Below are 21,637 nucleotides of genomic sequence, written 5' to 3'. Positions count from 1 at the left end.
CTGGCTTTTATATACCCTTTTTTTTATATCTGCTAAATGATTGCTTTTCTTTCTGGTTTCCTTCTGTGTTTACCTTTACCGTTCTGACCACACACTGCTTATTCTCCAGTACAATCCAGTAACTCAGTCTGGGGATGACATATATTGTAAGGCATATGTGTTGCTGAATTGTCACTACCAGCTGCAGAGTAGTTCTGAATCATTTCTGTCCTCTCACGACAGCTGATTCCTTTTAAACAGACATTAACATAATTTCCTTTGGATAGATAAAGTAACAAAAAAGGAAAACTGGCATCAGTTCAGTGGCTTGTTCGTCTAGTGATAAAACCGTGAGCTGTCACAAAAGCAGAGTAGAAGGGAGACTGCCTTTTTAGGCATTGCTGTGCTTTACTAGCCTCTCATCTCTTCATAGAGAAGTTTGGACATGTTCCTTACAGTTAGAAGGGAAGAACACAAAGCATTTATAACTTTCACTACAGTAAACATAACACCATCTGCCATATCACAAACCAACTTTGGTGGTTGTTTGGAAAGAAAGGCCCTCAACTGGAAACCAGTATCACCAAATATGGTGCGTATATCAATCCTATGGATACTGTTCTTGGAACACTGCAAATCACTGATGGATGGCAGATTCTGGGTTAGCTGTTTAATAGAGCTCTATTCACACATGTTTATCTGCTTCAGCAAATATGGTTTGAATTTTGCTATTGCTCAAAATGGTATTGGAAATATAATAAGCTTGCATATCATACACAGCCGGGCTGCGTTAGAAAGTCTTGGGGACCTATTGCATAACTATTACGTTTTTATCATTATAGCATTAAGAAATCTTGGAGGCCGCTGCGTAACTATGCTTTATACAAAGTTGTTTATAGTTCTTGTAAATAAAAAATGTTGGGGGGCTATTGTATAACTCAGCTATATGGTAAGAACTACTAAGGTGTACACACAGGTGTTGTCCATGTGCCTGTGTTCTGGGAAGGTGAGCACAGTTTGAATGCAGCTCAGCATAGAGGATGTGGCCACACTACACACAATAGTTCACGTTCACATGGACACTTGTGTATTCTGTGGGTAAGTTTTCCATTGAGTTCCATTATCCCTATTATAAGGTGTGTCAGAGTGTTCATACCGTGGTTCGGAATGCATCCTAGTGCACCAGACTACTGGTACATGAAAAGTCTTGGTGTGCATAGCTTGATGTTATAGCAGTAATACACTGCATAAGTCTGTCTTACACCAAGGTCCTCTAAAGTAATGCTAGTTTGAGATGTGTAAAAACTATTCACATAAGTAAGATATAAATATATACATTCTGATACTACGTAATACTTGGGGAATCAGATGTATGGTTTAAATCCTAGGGCTCTACTTATTAAGCTGGGGAAAGCCTTACACATGTTTTTGCCAGTGATAGAGTTTTCTCCCTATCTATCAGTTGGGTTTCTCTAGCGAAAGCTTCCTCATGTAAAGCATGCAAAGTCTATTTAACAAGGATCACAGCGGTACAAGTACCGCCACATTTCATCTGCTATCGCCATCTCAGGATGGAGAGGGCAGGACATATCAAAAAATGCTTCATTTATTTAAATAATTAGTTTTTTTCACAACGGAGTCCCTGCAAAATATATTTTTTACATTTTTTATTTAAACATTTAATTTGTTTGTTTTTTTACAAGGACTGACCCGGTGAAGAACTTCATATGTTGTGATGTTTTATCTAGTGCAGTGTAGACTGCATTGTATCTTAACATGGCTCAGTGTGCATAATTTTATTAATAATCCATCTATCATTTTGAGAGTTTCCAGGGAGTTTTCCTGGTCCTGATTGATTCTTGGAGTACAGCTTTCAGTAATGTTATCACCCAGCTTGGAGCTGGTTCATGTTGTAGGACAGACATGCTATTATTATCAGGCCACATGACAATTCAGAAGAATTTTACTTCAAACCACTACAGATTTCTTTCTTAGTTTGCTGTTATATCCATTTAGACTCAACTACATAACGCAGTCTAAATCTGCACTCAGTCAATGCAATTTCACCTACTTTTTCACAATTGCCTCACGTTGGTCACACTGATGAGCAACATATTTTTACATTTACTCAGTTTTCTATATGAATTGCTCTTTGTGACTCCTTTTTGTGTACTGATGCAAAAGGAAAGCAGTTCAATAGAAGCACTGCATGTTTATACCTGGACCTCGACTCTTACTTAGTGTCCCAATTTCTCTCTATGAGCTGTAAGTTCCAACCTCATTCATGTATTAATTTGTGTTAGTAAAGGGACACCTGGGAGGAAATGTACCAAAACTTATCAGAAGGAAAAGTGGAGGTGTTGCCAAGAGAAGGATCAGATTGGTTGCTATGGGCAACACCTCCACTTTTCCTTTTTGTTTTAGTAAATCTACCCCAGGTCTTAAGTTTCTAATTACTAGTAGCAAATTCATTGGAATATTGGCTACTTACTAGCAAATTATCTGTTGTCACATTAAGCTTTTGCTTGGGGTATCCCTATTTTCTTTGTAAAATAGGGTTTGTAAATTACATTATGCTAGATGCTGGTATTGGCATGTATCTAACCTACTATTGGAATTTAAACATTTTTTATACTTGTCGTAAAATGCCAGAACATCTTATCCTCTTTATTACTAGAAAAGCAGATTGTTTTCCTCTCCATGCAGTATACAGTAAAAGGACTGGTAACATTGATCCAACTTCTGCGGTCTCTAGGAATTTATATTGCACTGCAACCAAATAATTATAAGAAAACGTTTGATGCTCATAGATGATAATTAGTATTTTTTAGCATCTTGACCTACAAGCATATCATTTTTATAATAGTTTGGCTTTTTGCATAAAAAGATTGACAGACATAAAAGCAGTCTCTCAAAAGCTGCTCATTTTCTATAAGATCTAAAGCAAGCATACAGTTATATTTGTGATACAGATAACCTTTTGGAGTTGTTGTAATCTAATTCAATAGATAATTGTCAGCTACTGTTTCACATACCCACCCACTTCCAGAGTATCTCTCACTAACACTGTAGACTTGATGTAGAGTTGGATGCAATTTACAAGAAAAGCGCAGATATAAATTGCATCCAAAGACCCTGCAGATTGTGTACTTTTTTCATGTAGGAGAAATGTATGTTTAAACCATGTTTGATTGCTTTTTCAGATCTATGGTGATAGTATTACGCAGTGTTCTTTCTATAGATTCTGTTTGCCACTGCTCAGATGCCATGCATACCATTTCCCTGCTTATACTGTTTTGTTTTGTTTATTTCAGGGATTCTCAGACTTTGCAGCAGCTCCAAAATCAAATACGTCACGAGAAAGAATCTGCTGTCTGGAAGCAACAAGCCAGTGCTCAGCAAAGTACACCCCCCTCACCGTCCTTCCCTCCTCCTCCATCCTTCCAGGAGCTAGAAGCCAGTCACTTTGTACCTCCACCAGCACAAATGAGTGTTCTCAACTCCCACAACTCTCCTGCAATGCAACCAGCAAGCTCCTTCAACTATGCTCGTCCTAAACAATTCATTGCTGCACAGAGCATAAGCACTGCCCCAGGCTACACGACACCATCTTCTGGTTCCTCTACCTCTAGTCTCCCATCGCCATTGTCACCTTCCACGCCTCAAAAACAGTTTGGCAGAGTTCCAGTGCCTCCGTTCTCCCAGCCATTTGCCCCTGAAGGGGATCAGTTTTGGTCTCCAACATCATCCTCTCCACCTCCTCCTCCACCTCCTGTTATGAGTCCAACCACAAATTATTACAGCCAAGATCCATTTCCTCTTCCTCCCCCTCCTCCTCCACTTCCAGTGTCTGCACCATTACCGCCTTACAGTCCATCTCTTTCCCCCACAACAAGAGCCTCTAGTTCAAGTCACAGCCCTGCAGCCTTCCTTAGCTCCATGCTGCCCTCCCAGCCATCGCCTGTCTCATTCAACGAACTTGGTCTTCCAAAAGGTGTGATGCCCCCGTAAGTATATGTTCTACCTTTATTCTCTTTGTAGATTAAGAGGATATACTGATTTCATGCAAATTCAGTAGGTGCAACACATAAATATGGTAAATATATCTTATTATACTTTAAAACATATGTAAAAGAGACAATTCTATTTGCTAATTTATATTTATATTCTAGAGCCAATGATGGTTGCTTGCATGCTATAGCTTTCTGAAGATCACTGTCAGTGTATACCTGACAGTTTAATAACCTAAATCTGCTATAATAGAAAGTTACAGCCTGCAGACTCCTTTCCCCATACATTTCTATCTCCTTCCTTTTTGCACTTCCACCTTCAGCCCATGTGACAATCACCCTGGTCCACACAGAAATGTTATTCTGGCTCTGGCTGTCAGGATGAGGCAGTGCTGCAATAACAATTGTGCTGGAGAGGCAGAGACAAAGCGTTATGTGTAGGTGTAACTTACATAGATAAAGATAATCATGAGTCTGATACATAGCTGGGGTCTGGAACTGCGTACCCCCTACTGCTTTCATATGTAAGAGGGAGCAGGCCAGTGGTTCAGGTCAAAGGTGCAAAGATTGTAAGATCTTTAAACTTTTACTTCTCTGTATTGCTAAACTCATATTATGCAGTAATGTGGCATACCTCTAATCTGAAATGTCATAAAATGTCATTAGCTTCTGATTTTAAATGGTAACAGTTTTAAATGTCATTAAATATGTGCATTTTTAAAGTGTCCATACATTTTCCTTATATATACCTTATGACTCCCAGTGTCATCCTACAGCCCCATTCCGCCATATATATATATATATATATATATATATATATATATATATATATATATATTAGTTATTTAGGCATTTAAATCAAATATATTGGGCACTTGCAACAGGGCTCCATTTAGCTTACAGCACTGCTACACTAGATCTCCTTGATGATCAACCAGATGCCATTGTAATACTGATTGGTGAATGGCAGCAGTAAATGTAATTAAGCAACAACACAGGTTGGTGTCACATTGCAGCAACTGAAAAATGAAAGTGTCTTGTAACTCCACAGACTCCACAGACTTTCTCAAGGCTGGAGAAAAAAAATAAACGCTGAATTTGAGTTGTTGGAAGGGTATTATATTAATTTTTAAACATTGAAACATAGAACATAGTATAGACTATATAACATGTCTGCAAGAATGCATGAGAAAAAAAAAGATTCAAAATGCTTCTTAGCAGCCCCAAAAGCTTTCAAATAGTTGTACAAAACAAACTTGGAAAATCAAAAATGTTTACCCCTGTACTAAAATTTGGTGTGAATGAGATGTAAATGTCCACAAGGGCAAATCGCTGTCGTTTGTAAAATAGAAGAACACAATTAAAATATTTGAAATCTCATACATGTTGGTCATTGTAGTTGTAAATATCCAGATAAAACAGCTGTCCCATCGATATATCGCATGCATGACCATAGTCACACAGACGCATCAGCCACACAGGGGTCAGAGCCTTCATTTCCCGGTACCGTTTGGCTGCTAGTGAAGGACATTTTAGTTAGTTTAGATGGGGGGTCGCCAGGGTTCACCAATGATCTCTTGTGATAAATTTAAGCAGCAGTACATTTTTTATCACTGTGGTATGCAGCGATACAATATGAATCTTAATGTCGTCCACTGACCACCAATGTTACATAGACCCCCCAGTATTAAAATGGCTTACTTTACACATCTACAGGTTAAAAATGTATTTATTAACTGATAAAGCCAATGTTGATAGTATAACCTTCTGTTGTTTTCATTATGCTATCTAATTACATCCTTTATGTTATATAATGACATCTTTCTAACATCTTGAAATCTTGCTAGATGACCCTGGATCTCATAGCATGTCTCAGTGACATACATGTATGTACATATACGCTGTCAGACAGATCATGACAACATTAAATGATTATTGTATTTTCCAAAACTCACCTAAAAAACTTCTCATTGTTTATTTTATATTTCTGATAATATGCATAATGTGCGCTTTTGACTGCATCAATATAGCTTTGTTGATTTTGCAGATTTATTTAATGACATTTCCTCAGCAAATACAATGATAACTAAATAAACTCAATATAAAAAAACTTGTAAGGCAAATCTGAAAATTAATGTAAAGATATGTAATATGTATGCAACGAATATTACTAAACAAATATGTGTGTAGTGTAACAGGTACTCAAATTCTGAAAACGTGTTTGCTGTAACGTTATCACCCTCTGTTAACTTTTACATCACGTGTCTGGCTGGTCACACTTCATAAATAAGTAACCCATAAAAAATCATGAACCTCTGACAAGCTTCTGCTTCTCAAATAAGGCACCTAAGCTAGAGATCCCAAGTGGAGGCCTACTCCAGGCATAGAGGAATAAATCCACTGTTAAGGGACTGGAGGGTCCAGCGTTAGACATCAGTGCATTACGTTGCATTACATGTTTCTCAAGATCAGCTGACTAGGTGCCGTAAGCACAGTTCTCATCATCCCTTTGCAGCCATTGCTTGTTTGGTGTGCCACACATTGTAACTGGTTGTTATTTTCTAAATTGGGCATCAGTGGCAAATCCATTTGTTCAAACTGATTAGTTATGATAGGATCTGTGGCACAGGATCTGCACAAATACATATCTTCTTATTTGTGAGTTGGCAGATTACGCGAAGCTCCATATGGTAAGGTCAACCAGAGACTGGAGATACATACTGATGTAGTAACCAGTATATTGGCACTTGTCGGAAAGCAAACTGATCAATTCCGATTGGATGTTTTTCAGAATGTCTATAAATGAATTTATGTCAAGTCACTTTGCTCTAAAATGACCAAATATATTTTGTTTCTTGAACAAAAGTAAAAGAGAAAAATGTTAGTGGAGCTGAAAGAAGCGATGAACAGACCCACTAGAGATTAAAGGGCTGCGGCATACAATGTTATTGTATGATTTATGACACCGTTGTACACGGCTTGGACTAAGATAAAGGGATACAAAGTGCTGTAAAATCACAAAAAGAAAACATATTTTATTTTTGGTTTCAATAAAACAAAGCATTCATTTAAAGTTATGGGAACACAACATTAAAATGCTAGTTAAATGTTAAATAACACGTTTATTGAGAGCCACCTTCAGTTTTAATGATAACGATTCATAAAAATATGTTGACTTTGGATGGTTTTGGGAAAAGATTATAACAAAATTGAAAACATTATTATTCATCTGTATGTAACCAGCAAGGAATTTAAAATGTGCATTGACTCTGTGCGCAATCTGGATTTGGTTACAGTAATTCCAGCTGCCTATGGCAGAGGCAATCTAATTTAGCCATATTCGGCATCCCTAGCAATCTTGCTGTTCTCAGAAAATGACAAGTAGAGATCCTTTGTACTTAATGTAAATATTGAATATAATTAGTTTTCTCTATATTCTTGGTGTCATGCCAGCGCCTTCTTATTTGATCTGCACAAACCCTGTATCGTTTTTATCATTATCTGATATCTCAGAGACAATCATTTCAAGCTGTGACATGAATCATTTTCCACTAGTTCCCCAGGGGACACAGGATTTAGCAAATATTGTATCCTCTCCACACAGTGGTCAGCCAAAGTCCTGAAACTTAGTCAGCCATGGAAAATACTTTGAAAGATTGCTGGAGTATCTCTGTTATAACCTAGTTTATTAAATTCAGTAATCAAGTATCATGCAGCATATATATATATAAATATATATATATATATATATATATATATATGTGTGTATGTGTATATATATATATATATATATATATATATATATATATATATATATATATATATGTAAACTTTCATTTGTTCTGGCTTTCCCACAACAGAATTTTTTATTTATTCTTCAAAATTCGGACACCTGACTAAACTATGATACTATAAATAGTTATTGTTTCTCAAAAGAAAGCATCCTGTGGCTTTTATGGACTGAGTGATGGCCATGTCATCTGAATGTCCTGGTTTTCTGGATGAAATGTTGGTGACCCAGGCAATTATTTGTTGGCTGAACTAGTTGCTCTTCACTACTGTAGTAAATCACAGCTGACAGCACAGGCAATGATTTAAATGTAAAAGCTAGCAAACCTTTAGGTAGAGCTGCAGCTGTGATATGTACATCCTTAGTCTGGTAGATGATTTCCTATACAGGGGGAGCTAGACACATAAGGGCCAATCCTGTAATTCTGTCACAGGCAGTTGACAGTCTTCAGCTAACTGCCTTTGCTATCATGCCCGAAAATGATCTACTCAATGTCAGGGAGCATTGCGCTCATTTAGGGCCATTCACACTTAGATATTCAGACATTTTGTCTATATCGACCAATATTTTGTGGCATGTGTGTCCAGCAGCACAGATGTCACCTTTACATCTCATTTATTATTACTGGGTTTATTCTATTTTTACAAAGGTACATTACCTTATCATGGCTAACAAGGTGCCACCTTATATTTTTGGCCTGTACGTAGGCTGGAATGGCCCAAACTGATAATACATCCATGCATAATTTCAGACTCGGTTATATTTGCTTAAATAGTCAGTTCCTGTCAGTCAGGCTTAAGTCACATAATAAAGTAATGCTATTGTGTAGATGGCATCTTAAGAAAAGCTTGTGTAACATCTCCTTGTGTCTGTGAGAAACTTAATTTCCAATATCTGTTTCCTCTGACAGGGGCTTCCCAAAGAAGTCTGGCCGGACTGCCCGGATAGCATCTGATGAAGAGATACAGGGAACAAAAGATGCAGTTATACAAGATCTGGAGAGAAAGCTTCGTTTTAAAGAAGAACTAGTAAACAACGGACAACCGGTATTAGAATAAAAACAAAATTCTGACTTGCCCAGACAGATAAAAGACACATTGGCAAATTTATTAATGTTTGCATTTTTTCCATGTAAACTAGCATCTCTTGTTGCGCATTTCGCAGAGATAAGAGATGCATTTTAATAGCAATTTCTCACAACAGACATGCAAGACAGCGCCTCCGATAAGACGCTGTCCCGATGTACACTATATGGAATAGCTTTTCGGTGCTTGCTCATCGCATTGATAAAAAATGTAATGTCCGGGTCCTTTCGCTGCAATGACCATTGCACATGTGCGCCCGCAGGCTTGCGCATGCGCCGACTACGTCCTGGACTGCAGCCTGACGAGAGGGATCTAAAAAGATCTCTCTATTCAGTGCACTCTCCTGCGCCTGCATAACAGCTGCAGAGTTAAACTGTTCAGAGCTTGATAAATTACACCCATTCACTAGATGACTATGGAGTCGCAGTATTCTGCATTACTTTGGTTAATGACCTATTGATAAATGCAAGCTAAAATTTGCTATAAGCTTGTAGAAACAGCCATTTCCGCATGATTTAAGGCAAGAAAGGCTTAATAAAGAGGCCCCTTAAATACAACCAAAAACTGTACAACCTAAATATGGCACTCTCACCTGTTTGAGCACTACGTTTTGTTTGAGCACTAGGTCATAGCTCCGGAGCACTCCTTCAGTTGGTATTTGCAGACCTGGGATAATCAGATTTTACATTCATCTAGACTCTAATTATCGGAGGAGTGCCAAAAATGTTTTTTCATTTTATATCTCTTCTGTGTACTTAGAAATTGACTTATGAGGAGAAAATGGCTCGGCGGTTACTTGGAGCTGACAGCGCCGCGACAGTGTTTAACCTGCAGGAACCGGAAGATGATATAAATACACAGGTAGAAGTCCATATCATTTTCAGCTAGTTGTTTTGCACCTGACATGTTAATTTTAAGATTACAATGGGAAACATAACCTCGTTTTTGTTATATTTAAATGAGAGATGTCCATTTTCTGAAAGCTTGATTGTGTTCAGCCAGTAAATATGGGACTCTGACTGCCTTTCCTTACCTAGATTTTAGCACATTTCACCATCAGGAAATACATACATTTTGCCTCATGTAATCTTTGGCAGAGAACCAGCTATTGCCTGTTTTCTAAATGGAATGTGCCCTTGGACACATAAGAATAATTAAGAATTAACATATCGAGGAACAAACAATTCAAGGACATTTTGTGAATCAAGGAATAAATAACAGAAATCACTATCTCAGGAACAAGCAGTTACTTAATAAGTGAGCTTTTCTTAGGGGTCTTTCATTGTTCAGTAATGGTATAAGATTCATTCATCCCTGGAAGCAAGTACTGACCCCTATAATTCTCTTCCCAACAATGAATAGAACTGTGCTACAACTGAATACTTCACCTATAACTTTCATTGTATAGCATTGAATAGTGCCTGTGTGCATGTGTATTCTTCTGCTGTTCTGGCAGGACGTGCCTATAATGCTCCAGCGATGACCTATAATGCTCCAGTGATGTCCTGGCCTGCCATCTCCATACTGCGTGCATTCTTGCTGCCTTAGGACACATACACTGGACATTAGCCATGTGTGTCTTCTGCTTTGACTGCCTGCAGTTACCACTTGGTGAACACAACTTGAATTCCTCTTGAAATAGATCATAGAAGAAACTTGAAGGTGCATTCTGCAGCCTCCTTCTTCTGCACTACTACCGGCTAGCAAGCATCAGGATCAGACAGATCAATGCAAAGCAGTGTACACATATGGCTAAACACCAAGGTGTATGTACCCTTGATATGTTGCATCAGTGTTCATATATGAATGTGTTTTGTAACACAGTAACATTGTCATTTGCTAACATATCAAACTGCAGATCTTTGTTTGCTAGATAAACATAGTTGCTAACCTGAACCAATTTTTTTATTTTTATATATATATATATATATATATATATATATATATGTATATCTCCTGTGAAAAAGACCTGTTTAGGGCATCTTCCTATTTACCAATGCCCATGGGCCAGTGTTTGCTATCGCTGCTGATAGCTTTCTGTGCTCTCTGGGGAAGCTTATTTGGACATGGACAGCAGTGGTACGACTCCAGTACACTTTTAGATGATCCTCTGCTCTCAGGAGACACTGCCACAAACTAGAAGAGCACCTCTAATAGTGCGCTTCTAATTTTCTCACGTGGTGCGCTGCAGAAGTTTCATTATCATACCCAAGACCAACCTTCTGCCACTTTAGAACCAAAAATACTTCTGGGTTTAGCCTCATTTCTGACTTTAATTAATTATGAGAGGTCCTCGGCACTGCATTTATTACATGTGTCACTTTGTTGTGCCAGAAGCTTCTTTTTTACCTTGTGAAAAGTCTTCCTATAAATATTATTATTCTTTGCCAAAGTGCAAACAGAAGATGCAAAATGCCTTCCATTAAAAGTATAACACAAGATCCAATCTCCCACAGCTCTGAGCTGGTGCAAAAGTTGAGTCCTTTTATGGTGTGAAAATGTTTACAAATGTGCTATCTCCATCCCTTTATCTCATTTCAATAATGTTGGTTCACAAAATACATTTTTTCTGCACGTGGCAAAAAACATCCCCTCTCCACTCAACTCCTCCCATCAGCCGGTGTCCAAATTCTGCTCCTCTGCAAACAACACATTTTGCTCCACCAACCCATAGGCTTTTGGAGCCAATCTAGGACACACCAGCACAAATCAGTATGTAAAGCGTTACCAAAGCAGATTTTGCTCCACTCCTCAGAATGCAGCCAGGTCTGTTCACCTATAACTCAGAGATGTCACTAGTTCTTAATGACTTCATTATTGTTTTAGCCTAAAAAATGGCTACCACCACTGTGTGTAGGTGATGGATCCAAGTTGCTGTGATAGACAGTTTGTGTTCGGTGTCATTACAAAATGCTATAAAGCAGCTATACCGTATGGACTAAGACCACGCAGTTATGTAACAAGCATATCCATGCTACCAGCTTTCACCTTCTTTTCTACCTTTGCAGGAAGTTGCCTCTATCGATGCTTCTGTAGAGAACCCTCTTGACATGCAGAAGGTTACTATTCCCCTGTCTTTCATCTCTGCACTTTTACTGATCTTTACTCTCACTAAACATTCTACATTCTTATGCGTTAAGGTTTGGCCAATTTAACATGTTAAACAATGATCATACATTGTTGTTAAGTAATGATTTTTTTTTTGTGTACATTATTTCATGTGTCTTTAGCCCCTAAGTTGCGAGAAAGGTTAACACCCAGAAAAACTCATTGAAAAAATATCTATATGAACAAGCATCACTATGTGCCTGTCACGCATGCCATAAAAAGTATTAATTGCATGTCACCACAATTTCAGTTACATTCACTAAATGCCTAAGTATACATCAGCTTAATCCACCTGTATTGACTCAACTCATACAGATGCAGTACCCATATATGAACTGTTTTGTATGTTTTCAAAGATTCCCAGTACATCTATTGGACAAACAACCACTCGTGTTATGCAAATAAGCTTCATGTGCACCTTTGGAAAATAAATCAGCCAAAGACAGTTTTCATTTAGTGTTATCTAACATTTATTGCTGCAATAGAAACTACTTGATGGGAAATGTCTAGAAATTCTGTTTCATTTCGTACAGTTTAGTGGTCAAAAAGGAAATCCCCACAATAATACAGAATCAAGTTAAACAAGGATGTAACTGCCAAAAGCAACATAGTTAAACACCTGAAATTTCTAACCTAACCTAAAAATAATGTGATGAGGTGAGCTTGAATGACTGCTTCGCACTTTGCACATTGGAAAATGCCATTTTCATAAAGTCATAAGTTTCTCTGCCAATTCTCCAGTTTTTATTGAGTGACATGTTTCCATCACCATATGCGGTATATGCACCAACCACTCGAGCCTTCCTATAAGGCAGACTGGGTAAACAGCAGATTGAGTGTATTGTACAACCAAACATACTTATTACACACATAACAAAAGCACATTGTTAGTTCCTTAAAAGTATTAAATTAATTTAAACTGTAAGGTACCGTGCAAATACAACAAATCACCAATATTAAGCTGCTATTACAGTATAGATCAGAAAAAAGGATGAATTGAATATTTGATCAAAAGCATAGCTTAAAAATATGTACAAAACATAAACTTAATACAATATACAGTATATGTGAGTTGAATATATATAATGTTGAGGAAACAAGCTGGCATTTGTAGAATCAGATGTCTGCCAGATGTGGAAGCTACATAGTGTGAGATGGATTGGATCTCTTCATGGATGACCAACTTAGTAGCTATCCTATATTTTATGTTTGAGTTGCACTGGTACCTTGTTATATAGAATATTTGGCTTGAATTTAATGTGTTTCATGTGTATGGACACAGGCCAGGGTAACAGTAAAATAGAGTCTGTTAAGATTCCATTGGAAATGGGAGATTTTCTCAAAACAGGAGATATCTGTCCATAAATCTGATGACCAGTATAAAGCTTGGAGATCCTTTGATGTCACAAAATAGATACCCGATGACCAGTACAGAGCCTTGCTGAGATCATATTATATGAAGCCCATTATGGTGACTATTATAAGATTCAAAGTCTGTTGTCATGACAAATATTCTGCTTAATAACATATTATATCCAGTGAGCACAGCTTTACTATACGGATACTGAGAGCCATGTGTAGGCAAGTGAATACCTGCTGATAAACCACTAGATAGCCAGTCATCTCTGATGCTCTGTCTAGGGCTGTCCAACTGGCGACCTGAGCAGAATGCAGCCCACCAATATTGTTTTGTGCTTCCAAACAATCCAATCTTGATTCTATTGCATTATTTCATTTTATAATGATATTCAGCCCTCACAGAGTTGGGCTGGGGAATGAAGGGCCCATTGGGGGAATACAATGGTAAGGGCCCATGAAATAGTGTGTGGTGCAGACAGGGGAAGGGCAGAGAGGCTGGAGCAAACAGAGGAAAGGCAAAGAGGCTGACACAGACAGGGGAAGGGCAGAGAGGCTGGAGCAAACAGGAGAGGCAAAGAGGCTGGTGCAGACAGGGGAAGGGCAGAGAGGCTGGAGCAAACAGGAGAGGCAAAGAGGCTGGTGCAGACAGGGGAAGGGCAGAGAGGCTGGAGCAAACAGGAGAGGCAAAGAGGCTGGTGCAGACAGGGGAAGGGCAGAGAGGCTGGAGCAAACAGAGGAAAGGCAAAGAGGCTGGAGCAAACAGGAAAGGCAAAGAGGCTGGTGCAGACAGGGGAAGGGCAGAGAGGCTGGAGCAAACAGGAGAGGCAAAGAGGCTGGTGCAGACAGGGGAAGGGCAGAGAGGCTGGAGCAAACAGAGGAAAGGCAAAGAGGCTGACACAGACGGGAAGGGCAGAGAGACTGGAGCAAACAGGAAAGGCAAAGAGGCTGGAGCAAACAGGAAAGGCAAAGAGGCTGGTGCAGACAGGGGAAGGGCAGAGAGGCTGGAGCAAACAGGAGAGGCAAAGAGGCTGGTGCAGACAGGGGAAGGGCAGAGAGGCTGGAGCAAACAGAGGAAAGGCAAAGAGGCTGACACAGACGGGAAGGGCAGAGAGACTGGAGAAAACAGGAAAGGCAGAGAGACTGGAGCAAACAGGAAAGGCAAAGAGGCTGGTGCAGACAGGGGAAGGGCAGAGAGGCTGGAGCAAACAGAGGAAAGGCAAAGAGGCTGACACAGACAGGAGAAAAGCAGAGAGGCTGGAGCAAACAGGAAATGCAAAGAGGCTGACACAGATGGGAAGGGCAGAGAGACTGGAGCAAACAGAAGAAAAACAAAGAGGCTGACACAGACAGGAAAAAGTCAAAGAGGGCCCAGATCTTTCACTCATACAAATCTGGACTTGAACAGAGGGATGGCAATCTTACACTCATAGGATAAATGGAGGTTGTCCTTTAATGGTACACCACTTCCACTTAGCATCTTGCAAGATAGTTATTGGCTAGAGCTCAAGATAGTGTCCTGACCTCTATAGCACATATACAAGGCCGTGTCAGATCTATTCTTGACACTTCTTGTTACTTATTGGTAATGCAGTCTCAATCTTATAGTGCCCCTTTCTCTATATCACATAGACAAGGCGATGTCAGATCAATTCTTGACAATTCTCGTTCCTTCTTGGTAATGCATTCTCAATCTTATACTCATCCTTTACACCAATATGGTGATGCTAACACCAAAGTATCGACAAGTATTAGACACTGAAACTATATATAACTTACTCACAGGTGCCAGTTTAGATCTGAAAGAAGACTTAGCCAACGATGAAATGCCCTAGCATATTCCACTCTTTGGAATGGGGAGGACACTCTCTGAGTGTGGAAAAATACCAGTGCAGATATATAATACTTCTTAAAGAGCTACATTTGTGCACTTAAAGCCAAATACTGGAAACAGTTTAACATGTTTTAATGGTTATGACTTAATGACAGTTCCTTTAGGATTCCCCCCACACAAATATAGCTGCATTCTCTTTACTTATTCATGTATTCTCATGTGCTTAAGTAGGAAAATAAAGGACTTTATCTGTCACTGTATGTATTCTCACCTACTTTTGAAGTCCACTATTGTATAAGTGATGACTGATGAGACATAGTATTTGTTTAGTGTATACATGGCAGATCTCTATCAGTATAGTTGTTATGTTACTATCAGCGTAGGTCTGTTTGCTCATTCCTTACCTTTAAGAAATCCTGTAAAAAATGTCTGACATATAGGAAAACATCAGAAACGTGTTTAAAATAAACATATTATAGGTCTCTGGAGATTAATAGAAGCCTTTCAGATCAAGTTATTCCTATGAAAAGTATGTGGTGCACAGACAGCTTCTTTCTCATGGGGTGACAGCTAACACTACAAAACGTTTTCTCCATATAACATTTACAGGCCAATAAATACACATACTTAAGGTCTTACGGACTAATATTTTCCTTCAACCAACTCCCTGGAGATAACTAAAATTATACTTGAGGTGGTAGTGGACAAATGTAGGAGTCAACAAATATGTCCTTGTAATTATTTTGGAGAAGAAGAGAAGCAGTTTAAAACCCTTCAGTTGGTATTATATATGCATTTTAGTTGAAATGTAATAAAGAGATATGGTTTTTATATTTTCAGAAACAATGCTCAATCTGTGATTATATAATTTGAATGAAGTACATTTTGTGGGGGATCTGGGAATTTGTACTTTTTCATTTTCTTTTTCTGATTTTAGGACTGTGCCAGGGATGCAAATCAGAATTTAGTTTGTTAAGCAGACTTTTTTTGTTTAAATTCGATAGGAGTACAAAGTATCCAGCTTTGAGCAGAGACTCATTAGTGAAATTGAGTATCGCCTTGAACGTTCTGCTGCTGAAGAATCGGATGATGAAGTGGAGCATGGGGATGAGTTTGTGGAGGACAGCGCCCCTCCTCAGTTTGAGACAAAACTGAGGCATTACAAGATCTTTGAGGGAATGCCAGTCACTTTTACATGCAAGGTGACTGGCAATCCAAAGCCAAAGGTAAGGAACTCCAATCAGCTTTGTGTGATATAATTAACAGAGAAGGTTAAAGGAGTAATGAAAACAATTGCAACTCATTAATCCTTTCACTGTAAAGAATAAGACCATCATTGCCATAGTGTATGTTCTAAAATCCAGTTGCAGTTCTTTGACTTTTGACTTATGAATAGATAACTTTATCTTGCCCTTTATGAGCTATGAGAGGTTAAATAATAATGTTATATTGTTACTCATTAGGCATATACTTGAAATAGTCTTCAATTTAAACAATCTTTTTGGTTTTGTGAATTTATATTTAACTTTATAAAGTACTGTATAATTGTGGGAATCTTAATCGGTTTCTTGATCATTTATGTTTATTACATATTATGGTTCTTGGCTTGTGGTCTTGTTCTGTTACTTTGCGTTGTCTCTTTTTCTCGGAGGGCCATATTTTCCCCCTATAAAGCCCTCCATCACAGTCCGAGAGCAGATCTGCATGCAAGAATAAATCATCTGCTACATCTGTATCTTATCAAGCTCTTTGACTCATATACGTCTGCTTGTGATTTAAAGGGTGTCAAAAATGAGGCGTTTTGGAGAAGGTATAGGGTATTCATTTTATAGATTTCTTAAGTGTTTTTCTGATATCTGGGCCATGGCCGAGGTGTTGTCTGCATAGCAGATGTAAACAGTGTAATCAAGATCAAAGCTTGACATTCATTTAGTATCAATACCAAATCTCTAGTGATTTCATGTAATTTAAAGTGTTATAGTTGGGCTGTATTTTGGTTCTCTGTGCTAAGATGTCTTAGGTTGTCTTGTGGGTCTGTAGTTTGTGAGGACACTTCATTTCTGCAGTTTGTTAGTGCACAAACACCATGGCTTAAGAGAAACAGATTTAGTTAGAATCTGACGTTCCGTTACCAATTCATTGGTGGGAGAGAGGCCATAGTAATGAGTTACTGCACAAGGAATTCATTCACAAGGAAATCATGAACACATGCGATTCCCTTGTTTACTATAAGTTGTTCTCCAACAACCACTCAGGATTCAGATATTACCACTATAACTGGTTGTTCTTGTCTCTCATGTTTGTATTTACAGTATTTAGTTTCTATTATGTACAGTACAGACAAAGGCTCATTATTTGGTGGCAGCTATTATAATATTAAAATATAGAATTTAACATGAATTTTATATATAACTTACAGAGAGACCATATTGCTGCTTTATAAATAGTTTCATTGTTACGTTTTTTTTTTTATGGGATGTTAAATATTTTCGTGTCAAAAAAGACAAAAGTATTATAAAAGTGATACCTTTATTGGATAACCAAACATTTTTTATTATATTTGCTAGCTTTCAGAACACAGAGGCCCCTTTATCAGGCAAGTTTACAAATGAATGACTGAGAAAAAGACACAACATTTAAGAGCTGTTACATCAAGAAATTTGTACAGGTGGGGGAGGGAATACATAATTAAGATAAGCTAAAGTAATAAAAAGGAGGTTTTCATTGTGGATGGAAGAGTAAAAGTCCTAGGAGTTCAGAGGACTGCACTCTGCTGTGGGGTGTGAAGTGTGTCCATGTAGTGGGTCATAAATTCGGGTGTTAGATTGAGTCCTTTAGTCAATGACTGAAATGTTCTTATCAGCTTGAATTCCCATATTTTTCTCTCCCTGTCATTTTAAAAAAGACCTTTCAGTATTAGGACTTTTAAATCTGTCAGACTGTGTCCTGGTCCAGAGAAGTGTTTACCCAGGGGGTGTCCAGAGTCTTCTTTATTGTGTGACTGTGTAGATTCATCATGGATTGTAGCTTCTGCTTGGTCTTCCCAATGTAGATTCCCTCAGGGCACCTTGTACACTCTATCATGTACACCACATTGGAGGATGTACATGAGAATGTGTCAGTGATTTTATAGTCCTGTTGTGTGTTGGGTATGTGGACTGTGTTTGTTGGTAGGACATGGGTGCAGGTTTTGCATTTTTTGTTTTTGCAAGGGAAGGTGCAAGTTTTTGATGGTGATGGGAGGGTGCTTCTAATGAGGAGATTTCTTAAATTTGGAGGCTGTTTGTATGAAAGGAGAGGTAAATCTGGGAATTTTCTTACAAATATTCAGTAAAACATTTGTTCTCTGCACAGGGGAACCTTATTTCTTTGTATACTCAAATGTTTATAGGCTGTTAATCGTTCATTCTGGCACTGTAAAATAGAATAAAATATCATCTAGAAATAATTATAAAACAGTGCCTTTGATAATGCCAAACAAAAGTTCCACAACTGTCAATCACTTATTGAACCAATCATCTCTCAGAGCTAGGAATACTGTATAATGCCAAGGAAGGGAGCCATGAGACATGAGTTTTGTTTTTTAAAGTTAAGTCATTTTACACTGTAGTTTTCTTTAAGATTGTGTTTAAAAAGGACATGTCACCCCTGTGACTGGACATCCTTTGATAATTACAGGCTATTCAAAGCCTTTCAAAATAATATATCCATAATTCCATCCTCCCTTGGTTCGTCTCTGAGGCTGCAGTGGTTCTGGCAACTAGGATGCTAATGAGGCTGGTTTTTTTGTTTTGTTTTTTTTTTAAATTAAGTTTTTATATTGAAATTACAACTTGTAGAACAATATAAATTAACAATACAAAATGTTCAACAATATAACAATAATATAACAAGAAAAATTATGAAATAGAAAAAAATGTTAATATGCCATTTGTATATTTTCAAACTTGAAATAATGGTAAGGGTTGTACGGGAAATGATTAAGGGAAGGGAAAGGAGTGCCTTAGTCAAAAACCACTTAACATAAATTACACCTTGTGTCTACTAAGTTGTTATACTGAGAGAAGAGGAATATTTTTATTGTTACGTGAGAGGTACACATGCTTACATGCCTTGTATAGCCTGCCAGTAGCAAGGGAGAACCTTTGGGGTAAATTATTTGCCTAGAAATCAGTTCAAAGATTTGCAATTAGGTCTCTGGAAAGACGAAACTACTAAATAATCCTGGTTTTAAATATATCATTAATAATTATATTATTAACGATTAATAAATAAAATGTATTAAGTTTAAGTATATTTTTGTAAGATGAATTTTTTTAATTTGCAACTCTTGTTGTATTTGGAAGGTATATTGGCTGTCCTCCTTAACAAATGTTTAATGTTCTATTTTAAAATAACATTTCAGTAGGTGGTGTGGAAGAAAAATACACCCTTTATTGTTCATAGAATGCCTGCTTGCTCTGAATGGGACCTTTCTTCTCATTACTCCACATAACACTTAAGAAACTTGAGATCAATGAATATCATAAAGGGATATTTCTTGTCCTTGAAAAAATGATTGGGGTTGGCGGATTGCAGCTCAAATATAGTTTACAGACACAGCAACGGTATCATAGCAACATGTTTATTAGACAATATTCTATGCATTCCAGAAGTGAACTATTAGCATCCAAGCAGGGTTTGAACATGCCTTATGTGGGTTGAAACAGCCAAATGAAAGTTTATTTTTAAGCATAGAAAAAGCCTGCATCACTAAACAGAATAATCAACATGATTACAACCTTATACAATTTGTGTTTCTTTTCCAAAAAGCTTCACTTTTGATTCTGAAATAAAATTCAGATGTAAACTGGTGATTTATTTCAAAATTGCTCAAGGAACAATCAGCTGTTGGATTAATTTAATCTACAGAACAATGAGACGTGCGCCCTGTGATCATTGGAGATGGGCTTCTGAGGGAGAGTTTTATATCTTTCAGTAGTAGCAAGGCGACATCATCATCCGCTATTCATATAGCGCCACTACTTCCACAGTGCTGTATAAAGAACTCACTCACATCAGTCCCTGCCCCATTGGAGCTTACAGTCTAAATTCTCTAACTGCAAACATGTATTTGCAATATTCAGAATACAGTTATTCTCATGCAAAACTTTAAAAATAAAATAAAAATACCATAGCAAATTTCAAATTATAAATGAAATAAATACACTACAATCTCCTGGTAATAACTTTATTTTCCATAGAGTCATGTCTCTTTTGTTGCAATTGCTTTTGGAGACAGGACAAAGTATTATAAGTCTAATAGTGGCTGATTCAAGTGTTAACTTTCCTATTATTGTTTTCCTGACATCTTCAGTAAATCTCTTTGAATTTTTGCCCTGAGTTCCTTTGTTAGAACAGTGATTAATGAGTGACATAAGCTTCTATCTCTGGGTCACTGAGCTCAACTAAATAGTTTCAGCCACATAGTACCATTGCGTATCATATGCAAAGGTCAGAACCGTAGCTCTTTAAAGTAAAGTGAAAACACTTTTGGATACAGATATAATGAATATCAACACTGAACTAAGTAAACTGAATGAACTGAAATACTTATTGACTGAAATACTGAAATCTGTCCAGTATGCTATATTGCCTGTGTTATGGGAATGAACTTCTCTACCTGCATTACTCTGAAATAAGTAGTGGAGTGAATTGAGTCTTAGTAATTAACTTGCTGTCTCCTAGGCAATGGAAGAAATTAAATTTACGGGTGTAGCCCTGGTCCTTTCCCTTTTAACAGACTTTAATTATTCCCAGAGAAAATGACGATAAGGCATACTGAGTAGAGTCTAGACTTACAGAGCGATATAAAACCGGTCTAATTTTCCCATATCTATTTCTCGGAAACCATCAACTCCTTGTATAGTTGTACAGTTTTAATATTAGTAAACTTTACATAGAAGGCAGATTCATCCAAAAACGTCTCTAACAATGTACATGACACGTAATTTCTTAGTAAAAAAAAAAGACAAAATCAGCATATACATATAGTGCCTGATTCATTAAGGAACGTAAATGTAGATAGGCGCAGTATTTTGTGTAAAATCGCTCTGTGCATTCCCAGAGCCGGTCCATACGCCAGTGACTGTAAGAGCATCCAATTCATCTTTGAGTGCTTACGACAACCTACGATTTCATGGGCAGACCGGGGAGGGGAGTGGGCATATGCTGTAGTCAATGTATAGGAAGGGGTGCCAAGCTTAAGTGCACGCAGTAGCGCCCCAATTCAAGCTTTGGGAATCTCAAGGTATGTGTTTTTCCGTCATGTCACTTACACAAGTTACAGGGCAGGTGTAAATGCCGATTGATAGAGATGACAGTTGTGTAAGCATGTTAGAACATGTAAAAACAACTGTAAACATGTATTTTATGTACAGTAGACATTAATGACATCCTAATAAATGTATTTTATGGGGGGAGGGGGGATGACAAA

At 37.8% G+C, this 21,637-nt stretch overlaps 1 protein-coding gene across 3 annotated transcripts in view; it reads left to right on the top strand.

Annotated features, from left to right (window-relative positions):
- PALLD (palladin, cytoskeletal associated protein) overlaps window positions 1-21,637 on the top strand; it is a 291,751-nt gene that overhangs the window by 244,878 nt on the left and 25,236 nt on the right. For all 3 annotated transcript variants that reach the window (XM_075197829.1, XM_075197835.1, XM_075197841.1), the window contains 4 exons: window positions 3,294-3,986; window positions 8,690-8,825; window positions 9,624-9,725; window positions 16,167-16,388. In XM_075197829.1, coding sequence (XP_075053930.1) covers window positions 3,294-3,986; window positions 8,690-8,825; window positions 9,624-9,725; window positions 16,167-16,388 — 1,153 coding nt within the window. The remainder of the gene's footprint in view (window positions 1-3,293; window positions 3,987-8,689; window positions 8,826-9,623; window positions 9,726-16,166; window positions 16,389-21,637) is intronic.

The sequence above is a fragment of the Mixophyes fleayi genome, chromosome 1 (assembly GCF_038048845.1).
Source record: "Mixophyes fleayi isolate aMixFle1 chromosome 1, aMixFle1.hap1, whole genome shotgun sequence".
Taxonomy (NCBI): Eukaryota; Metazoa; Chordata; class Amphibia; order Anura; family Limnodynastidae; genus Mixophyes; species Mixophyes fleayi.
Note: the sequence above shows the minus strand (reverse complement) of the source record. Positions and strands in the feature narration are given on the sequence as shown.